The sequence below is a fragment of the Lontra canadensis genome, unplaced genomic scaffold (genome assembly GCF_010015895.1).
Source record: "Lontra canadensis isolate GAN:19392208 unplaced genomic scaffold, GSC_riverotter_1.0 scaffold32, whole genome shotgun sequence".
Classification (NCBI taxonomy): Eukaryota; Metazoa; Chordata; class Mammalia; order Carnivora; family Mustelidae; genus Lontra; species Lontra canadensis.
In genome coordinates, this window is record NW_022631026.1 from 8,184,436 (window position 1) to 8,205,231 (window position 20,796).

A 20,796-nucleotide genomic window follows, 5' to 3' on the forward strand; every position below is an offset into this window, starting at 1 on the left:
AATGAGTTTGCAAACCTGAATACCTTTGTGGAGACCTAGGGCTTGTGGGGTTGGCCAGGGGTCGGAATAGCAGGAATTCTGGAATTGGCACCACAAGACTCCCGTGTTCAGCATTTGCCTTCTTCTAGAGCAGGGGCTGGCTAAGGATAGCCGGTGGGCCAACCGTGGCCCCCCATCTGTCCTCGTGGTTCTGTGGGACTGCGGCTTGTTCACGTATCGTCAAGGGCTGCTTTTGTGCAGCTGTGACAAAATTGTGCGCTCTGACAAAGGTCGCATGACCCACAAAGCTTGACGAAGTTCGCTGACCCCCCGGCTCCAGAGCAAGCTCTGTTTAAAGGGCCCTGCTGACTTCAGTGCGGGGGGTACGACCATTCCTTGTTCCACAAAACATCACTCATGTTTTATGTGGTAAAATAGAACAGCAGGAGCTTTTCAGACCAGGGGTTGGAGGTTCGGGATGCCATGCTGCGGAGGACAGGAAGCCAGTCACAGTGGACCTTTTCTGTGATGACTCGAGACAAACTGGATGCTGGTCACGGTTGTAGGTACACTGGAGGCCATGACACCCCCTCTGGACCTGGCGCTGATGCGGAAAATATAGTCTGGACATGCCGGTGCCAGGAAGGCAGTGACCCTTTGGAGAAAAGCATAATTACAGGACTAGAAGGAGCAAGAGAGGTTGGGAGGTGATGGACACCTTACCACCTCGATGTGTGGGGCGCTCAGCCTTCCTCCTGTGGGAGCATTTCCCATGGGGCGGAAGAGGGGGTGTGCGTGTCCGTGTGTTGGGAGAGGTGTCCCATCGTATACGCTCCCATGACACCCTGTCTCAGGGTCCTCCTCCACACATGGTGAAATAGAGCGTGAGGGCCACACTATAGCCACGTACCACGTGGGTGGTTTGGTGGGCGGTGGGCACCACAAGTGATGAACCAGCCTCTGAGCATGTTGGTGTGAAATGGAGGAGAGAGAGGAGAGAGAGAGCGGTGAGTCTCTTTGGTTCAAATGGTCGGACTGAAGAGATCTGGGACCAGGTTAGCCATTAAGTGTCCCTGTTGGTTTGATAGGTTTCTCTATGACTGCTCCTTGTCCTGACAGGAAGCTGTATTCCGCGGGAGTTGACATCTAACTCAGGTTTGTGAGGCCAGGCGGGGACTCAGGAGAGTGTGAGGGCTGTGGTAGAGGGTGCAGAAGGAAAACATGGTGGCTTTGTCCCCTGCTTCATGTAACACCATTGTCTTACTCTGGGGGAAATGACGCAGGAGAAGGCAGGGAGAGGTTAAATGGATATATTTTCTCATCCAGGTGTTGTTTAGGATACTGTGAGAAGTTTGTAGACAAGGTGATGATTCTGGGCTGGTCACTCTGGCTGGACAGAGGGAAAACTTTGTTCAGGTCTAAAGAGGAGAAATAGGAAAGATTGTAGAGACAAGAGCACAAGTTACAACCACTTCAAAACTGGCCTGAGAATTAAGCCATATGATATGTTGTTACAGAGCAAGCCTTAGCCAACAGGTGGATTTTGAACTATTCCTGGAAGGTATTTAATGAAATCTCAACACAGAGGCTCCTGGCGTGTTAGGAAGTTTGAGTTTATGCTTGGCATCTGGATAGCCCGTGATAACAGTTTCCCTGTTTTTGAAGCCAGTGCAGATTCATAAATCTTTAAAAATCGAATATAACGGGTGCGTATCTGAGATAGGCAGGACCCCCCTTTGCAGCCGAGAGCCGACAGATGCAGTTTGGAAGTTGAGACCACAGGAGTGGGGAGCTCAGGGTGAGGTGGGGAGAGACAGATGGTTTTGAGAGGAGAACACCCTTTTTCCATTCTACTTTCATCTCTCTTTTCTTCAATTTTTCCTTTCTAAATGCCTCTTCTCATCTTTGCTTGGAACTGGGGGGCAGCTTGGGATAGGTTCCCCGAAAGGGGAGCTCCTTCCTCCTGGCTGTGTGTTCTGCGGACCCCTGGTGGCCACAGAGGGGAATGTCATGAAGCTTGTGTGCATTTTCTGGGCTGTTTGGACCATAGAATTCTGGAGCAAAAAACATCTAAAAAAGTTTCCCTTCCCAGTTTAATCATGGATTTGTGTTTTTCTTAAGTCCTTCAGGTTCTCGACCTTCAACACCTAAAAGCGATTCAGAATTGGTCAATAAGGCCACCGACAGGGCGATGCAGAAGAGTAACCTGGAGATGCTCTGGCTTTGGGGAGAATTACCGCAAGCGGCAAAGGTAAGCCCCCCGCCCCCGTTTCTGCCATATATCGAAGATAGTTTCCAAAAACGTGAAACGCATGATCTTTTCTTTGAAGATATTTCATTTCATATCCCAGTCTATTAAAAGCATCTCGAATCTATTATTATAAAAATTTTTTTTTTATATTGTAAAGCTTCTAGAAGATGCTACAACTTCTTGTCCTCGGAGAGAGAGGACAGTAGAGGGTTGTAATATGAATGAATGAATGAGTAAACATGGAAAACGTGAGTAAACATGGAAAGCATTCCTATGGAGATTCCAGATGGGCAACTTTTTGGAGGGAATGTCTGTTGAGGTAGAGTTGTGGGTTCTTTCTTTTCCTGGGTTATATTTAGCTTCCATGGAAAATGCTGATTTCTCTGCCCGCGTGCTGCAGTGCCGACTGATGCAGCCATCTTTTCAAACTCATGGCATTTGTCGTTGGAGAAGTGGCGTGGAAATGCTAACCCATCACTTCTTCTGGCAAAACGCTTCCAACCACAGACGTGCTGTGGCGTTTTTTTTGTTGTGCGAGAAGCTGTGAGATCGGGTACGGGAACAAACACTTTCCCTTTCCCCTCCAACCCAGAAATTGCATTCTTGTTGTGACCAGATAAATCTTTTCCGTAACAGGACACTCCTTGGAGAAGTAGAATCAGAAATGTTAATTTCTCACTCAGGTGTACCACCCACTTGTTGACTTAGTTTTGGGGGTAAATTTTATTGAAATAGAGCCCGTGTACAGAGAAAAGCCCACATCGTAGGTGCACAGATTGGAACATTTTCATGCTGTGAATGTGTCCAGAGAGAAGCAGGGCTTACTCAGCCACTGGGAAGCCCCCACCTTTTGCAGTTACTTCTCAGCCTGCCCCCACCAGAAGGACAAACACCCTCCTGCCTTTCACAGCAGAGATTAGCTTGGCGACATTCATCGTGCTGTTGTGTGTAATTGTGATTTCCTTATTGTCTCTGTGCTGAGAACTGCCCGTCCTGCGAGTGTCCTGCCCGTCCCGTGCATGGACACTGAGTACTTGAGCCTCTCCTGTTTGTTGGCCTTTCCCGATTCCACTTCCTTCTAATCAGCAGTTGATGTTTTATACGAAAGTTTGTTTGCTCTGGAACTGGCATTCTGCTGTTTGGATTCTTTTGGTGGAAGGGAAATCACCAGGTGACGCCCGAGGCTTGACTGTCTCTGCCAAATGGGCAGAGGGTGGTGCAGATGTTAATGGGTTAATTGTTTTTCTTCGTTAACTCCTTTTTTCTTTTTGCTCATGCCCTGACCATTCTGTCTCTCTCTGCCTCTTGACGTAGTTACCTCCGCACAAGATGAAAGACTGCAGCCCATTAAACAGTAGAAAAATCTGTGATAAGATACACTTTCAGGCCATCCAGAGTGAGTCTTCGGATGCGTTTAGTGACCAGTCGCCAACCCTGGCCAGGCCTCCCGTGCTGCCCGATCCGGAGCCGGGCAAGCCTCCCACGGAGATGCAGTTTGTGAATGAAGAAGATGTTGAGGCCTTGGGGGCGGCAGCCCCGCCTCTGCCTACGATCGAAGAACCTAAACCCCTCTCTGCCAGCGTAGCCCCGACAGCAAGCAAGATGGATTCTCCTTCCAGGAAAAAAGGTGGGAAGGCTGGCGGGTCCCAGCAGATGTGGGGCTCTGCACGTTCCCAATCCTTCCCTCTGGAGGCCGAGTATGTCAAGGGGGAAGCTGGACCGGGACAGCTTTCTGCTTAAGATGTTATCAGAATTTAGTTATACAGTCAGACCGAAGGAAGCCTTGGGGTGGTGTCACGAGCCCCCTCACTTTCTAGATCGGGGTGCTGGGATCCAGAGGGGTGAAGTCTTGTTCACCCACTTGGGGCTCCGGAGGATGCCGATTGTTGAGCTAATCCTGGTCTCCTCACCCCCTGCCCTCCGTTTCTGTCAGCACATTGCCTGGTTTTAATTTCTGCATGACACGGGTCACTGCTTGCAAGGGTCACTTGTTTGTATCCGCGTTTGCCGGGAGCTCCCGTACTAGAACGGGTGTGCTCTGTGCGATCAAGAACCGTTTGGCCTGGTTTGCCTCTGCTTCCTCTGTGCTCAAAATAGTCTTGCTCCGAACTGCGGGTTGAATACACACCTGGTCGCCCGGCAGGAGGGATGACATCAAGCCTGTCCAGTTAACCACGTGGTTAACCACGTGGTGCGCTTTCCTAGATTTCTGTGAACCCGTGATGTCATTCTCTGGCAGAAGGAAACAGGAAGTCCACGGTCGTGGTGTGCAGTGACCGTGGATGCACCGTGTGGGACCCTGGGCCTGGGACTGTGCATACCAGGACGTGTTTAATGAAAGCCTTCCTCATTGAATGACGATGGTGGCGAAGGCTTCAGTAGACCAAGTACTCAGGACCCATCAGGCCCTTCACAGCTGGGGGCGTTGCTCAGCAGCGTCGTGAGACTCGGTTAGGCGCGAGTGCTTGGCAGTGGTGGGGTCTCGCGCAGACCTGGTGAGTCGGCCTCCGAGGCCTGTGCGCGGCTGACTTCCAGCTCTCGTAATCGTGTGTGGTGGGGACACGTCGGAGCAAACGTGCATTATGCTTCAGTGCTTTCTGGAGCTGCTCGGAAGTCCGTGGAAGACCAGGGCTCTGACCTGACCCCTTTGCTCTTCCAGACAAACGAAGCAGGCATCTGGGGGCTGATGGCGTCTACTTGGATGACCTCACAGATATGGACCCTGAAGTGGCTGCCCTGTATTTTCCCAAAAAGTAAAATTTCTTTTTATTCTTCGTATCATTTTCTGTGTTTGTCTGTGTGAGTCTGGTTTTTTCCCCCCTTACATTTGATTGGAAAATGAGTAAGAAAAGGGAGGCTCCAATTTTCCTGTGAAAATCTACCAGTAATAACGGACTTTGTCTGGAGTCCTGTGTGGATATTTCTGTGTGGCTGGCTTCCCACCTCCTGAACAGGAATGCAGGCACGAGGCTGGCTCCCGTGGTGACACCGAGGTCGTGTTGTGAGGGGGCGAGGCAGTGACCCGTCACCCAAATCAGCAGCTAAGAGGGGGCAGGTGCGCGGCCCTCTCCCTCCCCGGGAGAGATTCTCCCGTGGCCTCTGAGACCCCTGTTCTGTTTTGTGATGATCAGGGAGGGCTGGCTCCTCGGAGGGTGGTAGCAAAGATCTGTGGCCTCTGAGGACAGTGTGCTTTCTTTGCCATTCCTTTCACCTAGGCTCGGGAGGGGACACAGGGAAGACAATAGGCTAAAATAATGGTCTCTCCCCAAGTAGTTGGTTTCACTTGTCTGTCTTTGTCCCGGTCCTGAGATGACCTCCTTTGCTACGCCCCGGGCCAGCGCGGTGGGAGTCGTTTGCGGTCCTGATGTCAGAATATCTCCCCTTCCTCCTCCCAGCGGGGATCCTTCCGGGCTGGCCAAACACACCAGCGACAACGGAGCCCGGTCAGCCAACCAGTCCCCGCAGTCCGTGGGCAGCTCTGGCATCGACAGCGGCGTGGAGAGCACCTCGGACAGCCTGAGGGACCTGCCGTCCATCGCCATCTCCCTGTGCGGGGGCCTCAGCGACAACCGGGAGATAACCAAAGGTACTGCCCAGAGTCTGGCCCTGGAGCCGGTCTTTGAGCCACGAGCGCCCTCTCGTGGCCAGCGGCCAGAACGTCCGGAAGCTCGGGCTTCTCTGTTGAAAGTGGCTTTTCACTTGGCTGGGTTCCCCAGAGCACAAATGATTTGCTGTAGCTCATGGGCCTTATGCTTCTGTTGGTCACACATGGCTTCGGGGCCACTTGGCGTCACGCGTGTTTGCTGAGCATCTGTGTATGTCTCCCTGCCTTGTGCCCGCTCTGCAGTGGTGCCCTCTGGGAGCCCGCAGCCCAGGGGGAATGTCGGGGTCACGGAGTCACAGGGCACTGGAAGTGTGCAGAAAGGCTGTGGGGTCTTGGGGAGGGAGAGACGTCTGGATTTGAGCACATTCAGGGGCGGTTGCCAGCTGGATCTCAGGGGTGCTCATAGGCTTGGTGTACATGGTGAATTAGTTCGTGGTGTCCATCAGATTTAGAACGGTGGTTTCCCAGGGTCTCGTGACAGCTACGTGGTGAGGTGGCCCTAAGACCCCTAGCAGATGCATCAGCTGTCACCAGCTGACGAACCCTTCGAGTGGCATTAGTGGCCCTGAGTGTCTCTCTCTTCTTCCTCTACCGCTCCCTCCACTTACACTGTTCTCTCTTTTTCGTCACCCCCATCCCCCCACCATGGTCTGTTTCTCTAGTGGGGAAGGGGTGAGGCTGTGCGCTTCCCCCCCCTCACCACCCTCTTCCCTTCCTGCCCTGAGCTGCCATCCTAGACTCCTGTCTCTATCCCGGAGTCCCCACAGGGCTCTGTGAAGTTCTTCTCACACAAAGGCTGGGGCTCCTTGCTCTGGAACCTGAGCTAGCTAATCCATCCCCTGGAGCTGAACTGAAATACATAGTTCAGTGTGATCCAGCTGGTTTAGTCCCTCACAAGCAGTCTTTCGAAGACCCCCTCCCCTCTAATAGCCAGCCATGTCCAAATCTCTAGCACCAGCCACTGTGGGGCCTTGAAGAGGTGCGAGGGACTGGTGTCCCATGGCACCCGCTCTCCTGTACACTTGCACTGAGTGTCCTCCCAGGGGTCTGCTCAGATGAGGCCAGAAGCCTGTGAGCAGGAGCCCCTGAGGAGAGTACCTAGCGGCGTGAATTAGGGTACCAGAGGTACCTGTCGTGGCCAGTCTGGGTCAGCCTCCTGACCAACGGGTCTCTTCCTGCTGGACAGGTCTGGGATCTCCTGGGTCTTGGTTCCATTTAGGGTCTATAGGAACTCCTCCCCCCGCCCCGGGAAGGAGTAGGGACAAATTAGTGCCAGAGAGGTAGGTGGTCAGAGCCCACATCAAGGCTCAAGCCAGGGCCAGCTGAGCGGGGGACGTCGAGTGGAGGCCAGAGCTCATCACAGAAGCTAGAATCAGGGCTGAAGGCCTTCCTGCCTCCCGGAACGTGGTGGGGCTGGGTCAGCAGGTCAGGCCGTGCTGTCTTCCGCACTTCCTTCATGTGACAGTGACCAGTACCTCGCCCACCGACATCGAGCGAGTCCTTGCTTTAGGCTGGACATTGTGCTTCCCAGCCTCACAGCCACCGAGGAAGCGGGCGTGGTTCTTGATCCACATTTACAGATGAGGAAACTGAGGCTTGAGGGAATTAAGTACTTGCTCTGCACAGGCTCACACCAGTAAAAGCGACTGAAACTGGGTGGTCTGGTTTCTGAGCCTACTTACCAGTCACCTGCTTCCGGAGATGTGTGGGGAAACTGGATTTTCCATATGCCTGCTCCCCGCCTCGCTGCCCGGGCATACGCTTGCCCCACAGCCTTGGACTGCCCCCAGCCGCCCCCATTTCTGCACAGATGCTGCCACCAAACTCAGGCCTCTTTACAAATGCATTTGAAGAATTGTCTACACAGCTGGAATGTGTCGGCTCCGAGACGACACTTGTGAACAAGCAAGGGAAATGTAAGCCTGTTTTTCTGAACAAAATTTTCCTTCTGTTTTCTCCTTGTTCCTACGATCTCTTTCACAGATGCATTTCTGGAACAAGCCGTGTCGTATCAACAGTTTGTGGACAACCCGGCTCTCATCGATGATCCCAATCTCGTGGTGAAGATCGGGAATAAGTAGGTTCCTCTTGGAAGTCATTTTGGCCGTCTCACAGTACGGTTTGTGTTTCAGTTTTTTAAAAGCAAAGGTCCAGACAATAGACCTTAGAAATACGTAAGGTGAAGTCTTTGTTAAAATTTATTATTACCTCTTCACTGTAGGCAAAGCACTGTGTTGTTCTATAGTTGGTAGGTTGGTGTAAGTGTCAATCTTATGGGTTTTAATACTCACCTGTACTGGATTTTTAAAAGATTTATTTGTTTATTTCAGAGAGAGAGAAAGAGAGCGCGAGCATGAGCAGAGGGGGACAGAGGGAGGGGGAGAGAGACAAGCAGACTTGCAGCGGAGTGCAGAGCCCGACGTGGGGCTCGAGCTCATGACCCTAGATCATGTTGAGCCAAAACCAAGAGTGGGGCGTGTAGCTGACTGTGCCACCCCGGCGCCCCCGGACTAGGTTTCGTACCGGAATGCATCTAGTCTCGGCCCTTGGCCTCTGAGCCTCAGGCCCACATCGTCCATGGGTGTTCGCAGCACAGATTGCTTATCTACCCGTGAAAGCTTTGGTTTCTGAGGTCAGGGACTGTGCAGGTGTTTTTGTAGCAAACTTTTTTCCCGAGAGGAAGTCAGGTGTTGAGTAGGTCCTAACTTGGGGTACCTAGTTGCCTTTTCCATGAAGTGTGGCAAGAAATGCCCTTGGCACGTCGGTGGCTCGATAGCTGGGGAGCTCGGGCTCACCACCAGCTGGCCGCAGGCTCCCACAGCCTCCGCTGGTCTCGGCTTGGCCCCTAAGAGTGGTTGCTGGGGGTTGGCAGGGTGAGGGGCAAATGGGGAAGGCCGGGGTGTTGTCAACAGTCTTGGGCTCATTAAGGACCCAGCTGGGGTTCCAGAGCTTTCCTTGACTGTTTCTCGTGACACTAGGAAGATTTTTCAGTCCGAGCCATGGTTTTTGACATCTGTTTCATTTTCCCACGTCAGATATTATAACTGGACGACAGCGGCGCCCTTGCTCCTGGCAATGCAGGCCTTCCAGAAACCTTTGCCAAAGGTGAGCTTGAACACGAGGCAGAAGAGGAGGCACTATCATGGGTAGATGAATCTGGGTGGCTGGAATTTAACTTCGACTTTAGAAGCACAAAGTTAATTACGTGGTGTTCTTTTGAAGTTCATGACCATTGAGGTCAGGAGTTTAGAACCTGCCTCCCTTGCACCCTGAATGTCCTTCCCCTTCCTGTTCATCATGGCAAAACCTCCCAACTGGGGCAGCGCCGGACCGCCTCCTGCCTCCTCTGGGTTCCTTTCCGACACCTGCTGTGCTCGGGACATCAACGCAATAGAAATGCCCTTTAGCTCGCAGGGGTTTAGCTCACAGAAGATGGGCGCATGGCTCCTTAGCTGAGGCTTTGTAATACTCACTCTGAATCTTTTTACAAGCTGTCAGTAGGTCTTTGACTCTGTTTGGTGTTTTTAATGTAGAATTAGTTTTATGTGTAGAATTTGTCCATCCTTTAAGGCTATTGGATCTCGTATCATACTTATAACGGCCCTGCTTCCCCATTTCCAAAACTTGTGAAAATATGCCAGCTTTTCCCCTAGTACTTTCTTTTTTTCCTTTTTTATGTAGGCTCCACGCCCAGTGTGGAGCCCAGTGCGGACCTTGAACTCACAAACCCGAGATCAAGACCTGAGTGGAGATGAAGGGTTGGATGTTTAACCCCCTGAATCACCAGGCACCCCTCCCCTAGCACTTTCTTAAATGCCTGATCTGTCTCGGTTTTATTTTGTGAGTGAGTGAGGTATCAGGAGCCTGATCAGTTCTCTCCCAGCTGGTTACGAATCAGGAAGCTCTGTAGGAAACAGAATGACTACGAGTAGCTTGAATAACAGCCTTTTTCATCTGACATAGTAAGCATCTTCGAGTTTGGTAGTTTCAGGGTCAGCTTCTCCGTGACTGTCTTGCCTTTCCCTTTATGATCTCAAGGTCACTGTCCCCAACTTCTTCCTATCAAACAGCCTTACCCCAATAGGAAGGGTAGGGACAGGCTTCTCACATTTCATTGGCCACAACGTGGTCACATGATCACCTCCAAGCCACTTGCTGGCAAAACAGTGGAACCAACGGGAATGGGGTAGACCAAGCGAGGTCAGAACCTGTGGCGCCCGATTCTTGAACAGTTTCCGATGTGCTGGCGAGAAAGGGAGGGGATGATGTGCCCAGGGAGGCCAGTAACCGGGTCCGGCATAACTACCTCATGATCTCAGTACCTTTTGCTAGATAACGCTTTAACCCCCAATATGCAGTTAGAGCTACCGCGTGTATGATTATTTCTTTATGAATTTAGTCTCTTTTCTGGACTTTGTCTTCTGTCCCATGTATATGTTTACTCATGTACCAAAATACATTCTTTTAATTACGATAGCTTTTCAATTTTAATATGTAGTAAGGCTCGTACCAACTTAATAATACTCGTCTATCTGAATTTTCTTGGCTGTTTTTGTTGTATAAATGAACTTTAGAATCGCTTTGTCTAGGTATAGAAATAATCCTGCTAGTTTTTTTTCCTCTAATTGGGGTTTTGTTACATTTATAGATGAGTTTAGGAGGAATAGGGTAATATACACACCTGTCCACGTTATCCTCTTTGCAAATAGTGTTCTCATGGTTTGGTTTTCCATGAATTCAGTTTCTTTTGTATCAAGTAGAGACTTTTAAATGCTAAAAAGAAGCACACCGGGGTGGGGGGGTATGTGATTTTTTTTTTTTTTTTTTTTTTAATCTCTCACTTAACCTGAATCCTGTTTGGTCGAAAGACATAAATTGCTTTTGTTACTAGCGGGGAGAAGGGGGAGAGTGGGTGGGGAGTCCACTCCTTGATCTGTGAAACAAGGAGGGGAGAGGAGATACTGTGTACTTGGTGCTGGAATTCTCATGATAGATATTTTCTTCTTTGGCAGTACTTAGAAAATTATTAATTAATATTTAATCTTCCTTCATTAAACTTTCATTTCTTTAGGGTGAGAGTATGAGTTTTCTTTTTAATACTTGAGGTTTTAACCCAATTTGCATCTACTAAGGTTCAGTTTGTCTCAATTTGGCATTTTACATTTACTAAAGAGATCTTGTGCATTTTACTCTTTGTTTAAAATGTTTTACCCTATACTCCGTATTAATAATTTCATTTTTTAATTTTATAATCATCATACTGAGAGAGTAACAGTAGCTTAACCAGTAAATCACTTTAATTTGGAAACCTTTGGTCTTAACTAATCACTAATGATTTTCAATGCTTTCTTTTTCTGTTGTTGTCGTGTTGTATTTTATTTGTTGTTTGTTTATTCCTTTAACATCTTCTTAAGTCTTCATGCTTAAGTTATCTTCAAGTGATTTTGGACGCCATTAGGTTTTGCTTCTCGAAAATTTTTAGTACACAAATAGTATGTTGTGTTTTCTCTGATTTTTTTTTTTTTAATCTTACTTTAATTTGCATGTGTATGTCTTTTGGTTTGGATGTGCTAAGTTATCTTTTTTTGGTTCCATTATTTATGTTACCATCCATTTAAAACAGGCCACTGTGGAATCTATCATGAGGGATAAGATGCCCAGAAAGGGAGGAAGATGGTGGTTTTCATGGAGGGGAAGAAATACCACAATCAAAGAGGTAAGCATGGAAGACAAAAGGGTGTTTCTACTTAGCTCAGCCAGTTTGGGCATTTGTGTAGTCGAGTGCGTTTTCATGCTTGTACGTCAGAGAAGGAAACACAAACCATAATATTGAGTTTTCATGGGCCACTCTGCCATGAGGCAGGGGCAGCCCTCCCAGAATGCAGGGAAGGTACGGGGGAAGAGGAGGTGTGGCTTCACCTCCCGACCCTGTTACCTGGCTGGGAGCCCGTGGCCAAGTGGCCACTCCTCTGGAATTTCTTCGTCTGTCAAAACAGGGGATTTAATCTGATAGTTTAATTTTCTTTTTTAAGTCAAGTGCCTTCTTGCTGCTTGTGAGTGTAACTGTAATGAGGTAATACTTAGAGTGGTAGACTAATTCTCATCAGTCCTTTGACTTAAATGGTGTGTCTAAATATGTGGGACTTTTCTGTCTGTATCTGTAGATGCCTGTGCTTTTTTCCAGATCTGTCAGCCTCTCCATCCTTTCTTGAAGCCCTTTGCTTGCTTGACTTCCATGGCCCTGTGCCCACCTGGTACTCTTGCTCCTGAGGCTGGCCTCACCCTGGCTCTGCCCCCACAAGGGGGGTTACTGAGGGTTGTCCCAGGGTCTGGTCTTCTGCTTGGACCGCCTGCCTTTCCCTAGGCAGCCCTACTCACACCCATGTTTGATTTCCAAACCAGACATTCTTTTGTATTTCACATGCAGTTCTCAAGTAGCCAGCACTATGGACATCTCCATGCGAATCCTTCAAGACACCTTAAACTGGGTTATTTCCAAGAGTGAACTCATGGTTTTCTTGTGAATTCTTCCTTTGTTGGACCATAGTCAGAAAAGGGTGCCTGTGGAAGGATGTCCACAGGCGAGACACTTCCTTTTTTTTCATTTCCTGAATTCAGTTCATCACCACATCCTATCAGTTTACCATCTTAAATATTTCTCAGTTGTACCCATCGCTGTCCAGTACTACTCCCCCAAATGTCGGCTTGTACCATCTGTCCCAGGATTGCTTTCCATGGTCAACTGTCTCTTCTTGCCCTCTCTTCTTCAGCCACTATGATGTAGTCACATTGGTCAACTAGGATACTGCATCCAATTTATGTTATTCCTTCCTTAAAGCTTTTGGGTTCCCAGGGCTCTCATAATTAAGACCAGTATCCTTAGCATGGTTTACTGTGTTTGTGTGTCCTAACCCCTGCCTCCCTCTTTAGCCATTTTTGTCCATCTCCCTCTGCCCTCCCTGTTTTAGCGTCACTGGCTAAATATGCACTCTACCCCAGGACTTTTGCATATGCCGTTTCCTCTGCCTGGTGTTCCCAGGACCCCTTCACTTAATTAACTAGCATCTCAAAAGACTCTTTCTCAGCAGATTAGTCTGGGCTGCTGTTCTCTGTTCTCATAGTCCTGCCCATGAACTTTGCCTTTATACATTTTTTCAGTGTTTGTAATTGTACACATATTAGTGTGACTGATTAACATCTCTTTCTCCTCTACATCCTAAACTCCAGAAAGGCAGAGACCATGTCTGGCTCTGATCCCTGGATATCCCTGGTGCCCATACTGGACACAGAAGAGGGGTTTGGTGACTGTTTGAGGGAATGCTGGTTACTTTTGGAATATAGTGTAAAGAAACCCCAAGGATAGCAATCAAGTTGGTTATTATAATACAGAAATGCCAGTGACCTCACTGAATTTATTCCATGAGTTCCAAAGGAAAAAATCTGTTGGAAGAGTTTTATCAAGATAAAATTGTTCTTTGATTTTCTTAGCATTCATAAGTTTTATTGATTATCCCATTATCTGCAAGAGATACAAACAAGTTAGAGCAAACATATGGTTTACTTTAGGTGACTTAAAACATGAAGGGTCTTTCTAGTTCCCTTACTAGAGAGTAGAATGTTCTAGAACTTAGGCAGAGGGCTATTTCCTATTTCAAAGGCCTGTGTATTGTAGAGTAGTCACATTGTCACCAGTCTGAATTAAGGGGATTACCAGCATGAAGGAACAGTTATGAAATAAAAAATTTCTTAAAAAACCTGAAATACATTTATTTCAGATAGATAGATATATTTGAATTCATCTATTAAAGAATTATTGATAGTGGTAGTTAGTAGATCGTTAGTAGGTAGTTAGTAGTAGGTAGGTAGGTAGTTTGTGCTCATCCTGGGTTAAGATGGTTATGCTAATACATTATTTATTTTGCTCATTTTCTTTATTAACATTGAAAGCATTAACCTACCTCCTGACCAAATGATCCCAAGTAATGGGATTTAACTGTACACCCTTTGTCCTTGGCTGATTCTGTCTGATGACTTCCCATGAAGTCTGTGGGGCTAGTGGGTGTCTTCTCCTCCCTGGCCTGCTGTGGGCCAGGCTCTGTTTATAGGTGCAGCTTCTCTGTGGTCCTCCCAACAGCGTTAGGAGATGGATGTTATCACCCCCCTTTTACAGGTGAGGAGACAAGGCTCTGGAAGGTTCCAGGGCATGCCCAAGCTTCCCAAGTGGGAGAAGCAGAACTGAGCCCAGATGTCATAGACTTCCAGAGCTCTTCCCAGTACAGTGAAGGAGCATTTCTATTAAGAGTGTGTGGCATTGAAAAAGAGAGAAGGCATCCACATTTTCCCAAGCAAAATATGGTGTGAAAATATTTTCAAGCATTTCTATCAGCAATTATAAGAAAATATTTTGAAAATATTCAGGTATCCAGGCAGCCCTCGATAAAGCATTTGCATAAGCTCCAGTGATTATGAAGTTTGGTTTGGTGCCACAAACACTTATGGAAAACAGACTCATTTCTGTCAAAAAAATTTTCTCAGCTTAATTGAACACTTCCAAGCAAAGGAGTAACTGGGACCTGCCATGCCTGGGGTGTGTAACGTTGGGGACGGCATTTGGGGCCGTGCCCCAGGCTTTAGGGGAGCCCATCCTGAAACCCCAGCTGTGTCATGCAGGTCCCTCTCCTTGGTACCCTGTGACTCTCTCCTGTCTTCTTCTCCAGGAGAGCAAGCCGGAGCAGGGCTTGGCTGGGAAGAGCCACAGCACCGGGGAGCAGCCGTCGACGCTCGGCATGGCCACCAGGTACAGCGCCAGTCCACGCGGGCTGTGGCGGCTCCTTTCTGCGTCCCAGGGCATGGCACATGCCTGCCGGGGGCTGACAGGGTTCTCCAAAGAGACAGGCGGCCCTGGCTTGCAGCCCTGGCTCTGTATTGACCCAGCGACCTGGAGCCATTTTCCCTCACGTGGTTTCCCGTGATCGAACGGATGCAGCCGCCCCCTTCAACACCTACCTGGCTTCTGGGAGGTCACGAAAGTAGAGCGTTTCTAGGGTCTTGGTGTGTGATGGCCCTGGACATAGAGTGCCACGGTGGTGATGATGACAATGATGGTGACAATGACAAAATGAGTGTTAACAGCAGCGTGGAAATAAGTTCCTTTCTGGAGGAAATTGCCTTTCTCTATGGTTTCAGTACTTACTGGGGCGTATCAGGGCTTTTCTCAGTATTGATACGATTCATAACTGATCACGTCTTGTCTTCCGGTCAATTTGTATGGGGTTTGAGGGTCGCTGATCCGAGGGCAAAGCCATCGCATACTGGTTCTGACGCCGACGCTGTCCATCAATGCTGAGTGAGCCGATGTGGCTCCTTTCACCTAGTGCCTTACCCTGGACTATGCCTGCCCCCCAGCAAGCCTGGATCGCCTTTCTTATTTAGCGAGCAGCAAATACCAACAAACTAAATACCGACAAACTAACACGGTGCAGATCTCAGTCATTTTTGGATCCTCGAGGATCCTAGAGGATCCAAAGAGATCCTAGAGGATCCTAGAGGATCCAAGGAGATCCTAGATGCTCATACACAGCGGGCCCTTCGTAAGCATTGTTGAGTTTATGACGGAATCGTTAAGTTTTTCGCAGCACATTATTGATTTGTAGAGAAGGCAGGCTCAGGCTGCACGTCCTCAGCCTCCTGGCTGTCGCTCTGCATCCACAGTCGTTCCCTTGTGGAACTAGAAACCCATACAGGTAGTAGGAAGAAACCTGATTTCTTCATTGCTCTGTGTGTAGAAGAATGTGTGGGACCTTTTGAAGATGATTAAGAGGCCTCGCCAGCTCTCGGCTAGAATACCACTGGGGACACCCTTGCTGTTTCCCATGGGGCGGGCCCACACTGCCGCTTCCCACCTGACCCTCTGCCCCTCCACCCTGGAGGGGGAAGCAGAGTTGACTTTTCAGTTTTTTGCCCTCCATCCCTGGCTTGTTCTCTGGAAAGGGGCCATCAAGCGTGGTTTCTGGATACCTTCCCGGCCTGGAATGTTGAGTGTGACCTTGCATGCGCTCGGGAGGGAGACAGTGGGTGTGTTCTAGAAGGAGTGCAGGCTGTGTTGTCCTGTGAGGGCATGTGCACAGCAGCTGGGCTGGAGGTCAGCGGACGGCCAGTGGGGTCGTCGTTCACACCCGCAAGTGGGCAGCAGCAGGCCACAGACGCAGGGACAGGGAGTCAGGCACACCTGGCTTGGAATCCCGGCTCTGGGGAAACTGGTTTCTGTATCCGAGCGGAGGAGCAGGTGTGATACTCACGTCCAGAGCAGCGGGGGAGGCAGCCCAGGAGAGAGACAGCACAGTGAGAGGAGACACCGGCAGAGGACTCAGCCCAACTGTCCTGAGCGTTTAACCCTGGGGTTTAGCTTCACTGGAAACATCTGTTCTCCTGGAATTCTTTCCAAGAACCATCTTTGTCTTAGCCACGATGTCCAAACACGAGAGGCAGCACGGGCAGGACATAGAGCAGAGGCTTTGTCAACCTTCCATGTGACCTTTGGTGAGTTCATCAGCCCCACAGTGGCTCCTCCTCCATCTGTGAAATGGGGCTAAGAAGGAAGCCAACCCCATCCCATGTATAGCAGCTGATGTAATTCTCATGGCATCTTCACGAGAAAGGAGATCAGAATACAAAACCCAGCAGGGCCACACAGGAGGTGTGCCTGTGGTGGCTGGTGGGCGCAGTCAGGAGGCCGCTCTCGATGGACCTGGCCCAAGGTTGAAAAGGCACAGACCATGGGGTGCCTGGGTGGCTCAGTCGGTTAAGCAGAGGACTCTTGATTTCGGCGCAGGTCAGGATCTCAGGGTCCTGGGATTGAGCCCTGCATCAGGCTCCGAGCTCAGTGGGAGTCTGCTGGAGATTTTCTCTCTCCCTTTCCTTTTGCCCCCCTGTGTGCGCACACTCTCTTTCTAGAATAAATAAATCATAATAAAAAAGGCACAGAACGTGACAGTGTGGCACACCAGGGCATCTGCTACTGGTCGGTCCTCTCCCTTTGCCAGCAGCCACGTGGAGGACCGGGGAGGTTGCTGGGGGTTGGGGCGTCGGGTAACGAGCAGCAAGACCCCGGGTCGGCCCCTCCCAAGCTGTGGCATCAGCTGGCGAGGTTCGATGGAAGTAGCGCTGGTTTTCTTACCACTCCTCTTTGAACGTCGGCACAGATGCTGTTCCCTGTTAGCTAGCAGTCATCTAAGACCATTCCCTATTCTGAGCTAGTCCCTACACTTCTTGATTAAACCTGGAAGATGAAGCATTGACTCTTGCAAGAAGGAATTGAGGTTTTGCAAGGTATTAACACAGAGGTCCTTGGAGAAACAGAAATCTTTTAATTTTTACTGGCGTCTCAGACTCAGAGCCTCCCAGGCTGCTCCGTGCAGCCGGCGGAGAGAAGGCGTTGGAGTGCTCTCCTGATTGACAGACGTGATTGGCAGAGTGGTCTCCGCGGTCTCCTAATTGAACAAAATGCTTGTCACTACACAAATCATTAAAATACTGTTTGAAGAACGTGCACCGTGACGAGTGTGAAGTGAGGTGTTGTTCGCAGCTACTCTCTGAACAGACTTTCGAGCGAGATGAGCCCTTTCGTTCTGTTGGTTTCTTCTTGCCGGTGTCGGAAAGCGGGCACCAGCTTGTGGAGCCCTTGCAAGCATGGGGGCCGGCGCTGGGGGCTGCTGTTGCGTGCGGTGGAAGGGGACAGAGCCCCCAGAGGCCACCGCCTCGCCCTGAGCCAGCTCTACCAGCAGCCAGCGTACGACTCCCGTCGCAGTGTTTGCGTCCGTTTCCCCTCGAACCTGGTGTGCTGCACGGAGTTGGTGGGTTTTTAACTTTTTTTTCATGGACGTGAACAGCGATTCTGCCTTGCTTCTGAACCCTCCGAGCGGGAGCACCCATCAGTCTTGTGTCATCAGAGCTCTGGTTCCCATTGGCATCTCATCTCACTCCAGGCCATTTGGTTGGAGCTGTGGTGTCTCCCCATTCAGCGAGGGGCCTGCGGCCTGGTCTATCTCTGGGTTCCCGCCTGGCTTCCCACATGTCCGGCCGGGTCAGCTCTAGGGCTGTGTCTTCCGTGACTGGGCATCTGTGGGTTGTATGTTCAGAGGAACAGGCATTGTTCACAGGAGCCGGGGGATGGGGGGCAGAACTGGAAAGGACTGTGGCTTTGTACAGATGAGCGAGAGGCCCCAAGAGGAATCCTCTGGTCATGAGGCCTTCCGTGAGTGGGGCTCCTGTCTCCCAGTCCCGTCCTTCCTGTCTGTTCCCTGCCTGTATCCTGAGTGTGCTGGTGGGTGTGACGCCGTTTGCTCCTCTCCGTTTTGAGATGAGGAAAGCAGGGCTGTAAGGAGCAGCAGTTGGGGTGGGTGGCAAGCTGGTTTCTGTGCGGTGCCAGCTGGGGCTTCTCAGGTCCCAGCCCCTGTGCCGTTTTCACTGCACCTGGAAACCGCACAGTGTCACGGGTTCGATCCATACACACGTAGCCCGGCCCTGCCACGTACCGAGCAGGATGCCAGCCCTCACGCCAGCGACCTGTCCCTGTGGCTCATTCAGCACAGTCACCATATCTGGTGACAGCCAAGTCTGCTTTCCCATCAGAGCTCATGTCCTGCTGCGTTGTGATGGTTTAGACGAAGCGCCTGGGCAGAGCGGGGGCCGGTCTGTCTGCCGTATCCACAGCGGCCAGCACGGCACCAGGAGCATCAGGTGACCAAGCTCCAGTCCTCCAGCCCGCAGCCCACGGGCTCCCTCTTGTGGGGCAGGGCAGCAGGCGCCTGGGGAAGGGCTGATCATTCTGGGTGTGGAAAGAGGCCCGTCTCCTCTTAGAAATAACAGAGAAGTGGGTGCTGTGTCCTGGTGTCCTCCCTCATGTCTCCCTAGTTTGGGACGGCCCCGGATTGCAGGGACTGCTTTGGAATGAACCCCCAGGGCGAGTAAGCAAAGGGCTGCACGGGATGGGGAAGGGAGGTGGGAGTGAATGGGAGGTCGGAGGACAAGGGGACTTGAGCATTGAGAGTCGGAGATCATCCAGATACAAAGATTAGGTGGAGCTCCCAGGAGGGTCAGTCTCGCATGGAGTGGTGTCTGGAGCCGGAAGCTTCGTGGGGAAGTGTGCGCCCGAGGATGGGACGTGCCTGCTCGGGGCCTCTCGGCCCTTCCCACGCAGCCTTAGCAAACATTTATTAACTCTATAGTGTTGAGACGTTGTGAAGGTAACGGTCGCAGAAAGCAGGGCTAATGCTGCCAGGCTGGGGGTTATGCTCAAGCAGGGTTTAGTCGAGGGAACAACTAATGACTGGTAGGCTTCGTAAGAACCGTTTAAAGAAAAAGAGCCTGCTTTCCCACCTGCGATCCCCAGCCTTGCACCAAACAGATAAGTCCAGAAGAGTCTGGAGGCTTGGCCCTCTGGGTTCTGCACAGGCGGATGAGGTGTGCAGCCCTTGCCGGTGGGACAGCCCGCTCAGGGCTTCCGGAGGAGGACTGATGCCTGCCTGCCTTGTCTCCACCTGTCAGGGGGTCCCGCAGTTTCCTAGTTGTCCGGAGATGTGCGTTTGGAGAGGTATAAATATGGAGCCCATCAGTCGGGGTGTGTAGAAATCTGGACTTCTCCTTTCTTGGCCTGCAGCCTTGGACCTGGATTCCAGAAGAGAATGTTTGCGAGCACCCTTCTGGGGAAGGAGGGGGCCTAACCCTGTTTCTCAGCAAGAAGCAGTGTCTTGGTTTAAAATAGAGCGATGATGGCTGGTAAATAGGGAAGTGAATGAGGAGCGGCAGCCCCAGATGAATAATGCAGGAGGCGTATGAATGGGGGTTAGTGAGCCTTCATTGATAAATGTAACGGCATATGGTAATGACCACCCAAGAGACGGTACTCGGGAGACACCCGATTGCCTCCGTCATTGATTCCGGCCTAATGCATTTTTAATGGCTACCCAGATGCATTTCCTAATTGGTGATTACATCACTGTGTGTTCCAGAATAAAGCACGAATCGTCCTCCAGTGATGAAGAGCACACAGCTGCCAAGCCACCAAGCGCAAGCCACCTCCCTCTGTTGTCCGGAGTCAGCTACAGGAAGACCCTGCGGCTCACTTCCGAGCAGCTGGTGTGTGTCTGGTTCTCCCCTCGCCGCGTCGCGGGCGCTGGCCGAGGCGGGGCCGCCCAGACTCCACGGCCTGGTGGTCTGGGTGCCCTTCCCGCTCCCTGGCCCAAGCTCAGCCCCTGGCCAGGCCGGCCCCGGGGTCTCACCTCCCTTTTGTCTTCCCTGACGGAGCCCTGGAGCCTCCTGTTCCCAGGTGTCGGAGGAGGGCGGCCCGAGGAGGCTGGTTTATCCTTAGATGTGAATGACTGATAGACCCGAAGCTCCCAGGCTCTTTCCATTTTTGGAGAGATGTTTATTAACTCAAGTGCATCTCCTAAATTGGGGGGAATCAAGCACTTGCGTTGGGGCTTAGAGAGTTTCAGGTGGCAGGGGACTGTCATGGTCACAGTGTCCTCTTCTGTGGGGGTGTCAGACCCTTCTTTCCCTGGACAGTCAGTGAGCAAATATTCTCCCTCTTTTGCTTTTATCCTGAGAAGGGGTTGGGGGCGGGCTCAGCTGTGATGGTGTTTCAAGGGAGAAGGTCAGGCCCAGACCCCCCACTTGATGCCACCAGTGCACCCTGCAGCCTGGCAGGCTCTGTGCCACTGTGTGGCATGTGGCTCAGGCCAGTGATGCTGGGGGACCCGAGTCAGCAGCCAGCGGGCATGCACCAGAGGGTCCCAGTAGTGAGATGCAAAACCGCCGAAACGTAATTTTGCTTTCCGCGTCTGCTGCGAGTTCCTTGGGTCTGTGTTATTCAGGGAAACATATTTCCACACTTGGCTTTGTCTCCCCCGTTGTGGCCCTTTTATTTATTCACGGAGTAGGATGTGTGTCCCATTCTAAAGTG

The 20,796-nt window shown here is 50.8% G+C and overlaps 1 protein-coding gene across 4 annotated transcripts in view; it reads left to right on the forward strand.

Moving 5' to 3' along the window:
- The window catches only part of LPIN1 (lipin 1), a 128,342-nt gene that overhangs the window by 88,021 nt on the left and 19,525 nt on the right, over nucleotides 1-20,796 (forward strand). For all 4 annotated transcript variants that reach the window (XM_032866864.1, XM_032866865.1, XM_032866866.1 and 1 more), the window contains 9 exons: nucleotides 2,101-2,230; nucleotides 3,545-3,857; nucleotides 4,890-4,983; nucleotides 5,626-5,816; nucleotides 7,818-7,911; nucleotides 8,870-8,939; nucleotides 11,458-11,550; nucleotides 14,552-14,631; nucleotides 19,844-19,970. In XM_032866864.1, the coding sequence (XP_032722755.1) occupies nucleotides 2,101-2,230; nucleotides 3,545-3,857; nucleotides 4,890-4,983; nucleotides 5,626-5,816; nucleotides 7,818-7,911; nucleotides 8,870-8,939; nucleotides 11,458-11,550; nucleotides 14,552-14,631; nucleotides 19,844-19,970 (1,192 nt within the window). The remainder of the gene's footprint in view (nucleotides 1-2,100; nucleotides 2,231-3,544; nucleotides 3,858-4,889; nucleotides 4,984-5,625; nucleotides 5,817-7,817; nucleotides 7,912-8,869; nucleotides 8,940-11,457; nucleotides 11,551-14,551; nucleotides 14,632-19,843; nucleotides 19,971-20,796) is intronic.